This window comes from Perkinsus marinus (genome assembly GCF_000006405.1).
Source record: "Perkinsus marinus ATCC 50983 genomic scaffold scf_1104296950272, whole genome shotgun sequence".
Classification (NCBI taxonomy): Eukaryota; Perkinsozoa; order Perkinsida; family Perkinsidae; genus Perkinsus; species Perkinsus marinus.
The window spans coordinates 293,130-295,799 of NW_003209678.1; the positions used below are offsets into that span (position 1 = coordinate 293,130).

Genomic DNA, 2,670 nt, shown 5'->3' on the forward strand with positions numbered 1-2,670 from the left:
AAGGCTACTTTTATCACATCACTTGTTCATAGCAGTGTTTACATCGCTTCTGCGACCTTACTAAGATCGATACTTGACAATCTTGGGAGAATACCACACTTTCGCATATCAAATTAACATAAATTTGGTAGTGGCTCCTTCTGCAGCTTGTGATCGATTCAAAGAGTGCTATAGCTATGGAATTGTTGGAGAAGTTCAAGTTGGGAAAGACAGTGTGGGTGAAGCGCTTACAAACGGGAAGGACGTCGTTTTTTTCACGCGGATTCACATACCGCAAACGCCCATTTGTTCCTCGAGAGGATTATCGCATTTGTAGACTGGACCATTAGTTATGTTGGCTCGGAAAACAGTGTTGGAGTAGGAATATATGTTCGCTTTCCTCAGCTGAGCTCAGGAGTGAACACAGTGTTGGAGTATATGTTCGCTTCCCTCAGCTGAGCTCAGGAGTGAACACAGTGTTGGAGTATATGTTCGCTTTCCTCAGCTGAGCTCAGGAGTGAACACAGTGTTGGAGTATATGTTCGCTTCCCTCAGCTGAGCTCAGGAGTGAACACAGTGTTGGAGTATATGTTCGCTTTCCTCAGCTGAGCTCAGGAGTGAACACAGTGTTGGAGTATATGTTCGCTTCCCTCAGCTGAGCTCAGGAGTGAACACAGTGTTGGAGTATATGTTCGCTTTCTTCAGCTGAGCTCAGGAGTGAACACAGTGTTGGAGGAATATATGTCCGCTTTCCTCAGCTGAGCGCAGGAGCTTTCTCACTAGTTCTAACAGTTGCGGTAGAGGAACCAACGGGGATCTCCTCAAAGTTTCCTCAAAATCTCCTCGAGATTTCCTCGAAGTTTCTATATTGTCGCGAATACATGTAGTTTATCATGTGAATACTTCCCCAGGAGGGTCCCAGCTTTACACTACTCGAGATTATCAATACTAATACTAATGATACTCACATTTTTATGACGATTCGTTGTGAACCCTTCAGAGCTCTTGCTACTGACCCGCATTCATACATGTGCTCACGACACTTGTCGCTGGATGAGAAAATAGTTGTTGCTCAGGCAACTCACAGATGAGGCGATTCTTGGAGTCACTCCTGGTTTGGCGACAGTGTATTCGGTTGAAGCAGGGCTACGTGTTCACGATACTGGGAAGGGAATTGATCAGAATGGGAGTGTCGCGCATTACAAGAACTTATTCGACGCTGACCCGGGCGGAGGTCTTGTCATTTGGATGGAACATAGTGAGTGAATCGAAAGTATTGTCAGATCAGTGTTGAGATATATGTTGCCAGAGTTCCTTCGCTGATCATAGGAGTTTGCATACGAATCCGGGTCGAGCCAAGAAGAACTTCTCAACATTTCCTCAAAATTTTCCTATTATCACCAACATGCATAGTTGACCATAGCATCTCAGTGATGCTGTTCATGGATTCCTAAGACCAGCCGGACTCGACACCTGTGATTTCCTATTGATATCGATGAGCTTTAGTATGCTAGTGTCCTCACGATTCGGGTTTATCATGCCTATCACCAGAAGCGGTAGCAACATCAGAGTCATGTGTCTGTGTTGGAACGCATGGAAGTGTTATTCCACACCGCCTTTGGCAGGTGATTCGAGACCATTTCTGTTTGTTTGCATTCGTGACGAGAACGACCCTCAGCGACCTGATGGGCGAATTCATATATATGATACGACTGATCCTATGCGCGATGTTAGATTTGTAAGCACAGTGCGTCTCAATTTGATGAGTACATGTGTGTGTTATATTCCGAGAGTAACGAAAATCGATATAAAAGGCATAATGTAAACTTTGCTATGAATATGTGATGAAAGTAACCTTTCGAGACTATGATAGCGACAAGTTGTTCACTATCATTAGTCCCGGAATAGAAAACGTACATTACTCACATTTTCTTCTCGAATAAGGCAAGTGCTGTACTTTCCCATCGTATTCTCTGCCGAATAGTGCTGAGCAGTCTTCTAAAATCTGTTCTTTTTGTCAGGTATACACCGTCACTGGTGATTTGAAGTGTAGAAAGAACGACTTCCATGATGTGCATATCATTGATAACAAAGTCACTGACGCACAATGCCCTGGTGAGTACAGTGTTGGAGTAGGAATATATGTTCACTTTCCCCAGCTGAGCTCAGGACTCAACACAGTGTTGGAATATACGTTCGCTTTTCTCTGTTGAGCTTAGGCGTTTCCTCACAGTAGTTTGTCTGAGGATTCGGGTAGAAGTTTTCAGAAACCTAAAAGATTTTCCTGAAATTCCCTCGGACTTTTCATGTGTAGTCAATTATTCAAATATCCCCCCCCCCTCACATCCGTAGCGATTTCATTCAATTGCAACAATATTCGTATTTTTTCAGGAAAAGATGATTCGCAGATGTATATTACTACCGTTCTTGACCCGCTCGACAAGAACAGGATTCGCTACTATGACACCACTGATATACGAAGTAGGTCATCATCGAGAATTTAGACTTGTTAATTTGCTCATGAAAAAATGAAACCAATTTTCGTAGTGAAACTGAGCGAACCCTCAGTGTTTCCGTCTAGGTTGGAAGATGGTTCACGAGATCCACGCTGACTGGGAGTATGCAACAGATGGACTTGGCAATGTTCGGTGAGGGGAGACGAGCGCCTTTGGCTAGACATATGTATGATAT

At 43.8% G+C, this 2,670-nt stretch overlaps 2 protein-coding genes across 2 annotated transcripts in view; both read left to right on the plus strand.

The window, feature by feature from the left end:
* Positions 1–331: 331 nt before the first annotated feature.
* On the plus strand, positions 332–1,245 carry Pmar_PMAR007082 (hypothetical protein; the record flags this gene model as incomplete). Its single annotated transcript, XM_002778242.1, has 2 exons — positions 332–357; positions 1,056–1,245. 2 exons carry the CDS (start codon positions 332–334, stop codon positions 1,243–1,245), a joined length of 216 nt encoding a protein of 71 aa, XP_002778288.1.
* A 271-nt stretch (positions 1,246–1,516) lies between these two features.
* Pmar_PMAR007083 (hypothetical protein) overlaps positions 1,517–2,670 on the plus strand; it is a gene marked incomplete at both ends in the record, with an annotated part of 2,532 nt that continues 1,378 nt past the window's right edge. The window contains 5 exons of the mRNA XM_002778243.1: positions 1,517–1,535; positions 1,605–1,717; positions 2,001–2,094; positions 2,371–2,460; positions 2,561–2,627. Of these exons, the coding sequence (XP_002778289.1) occupies positions 1,517–1,535; positions 1,605–1,717; positions 2,001–2,094; positions 2,371–2,460; positions 2,561–2,627 (383 nt within the window). The remainder of the gene's footprint in view (positions 1,536–1,604; positions 1,718–2,000; positions 2,095–2,370; positions 2,461–2,560; positions 2,628–2,670) is intronic.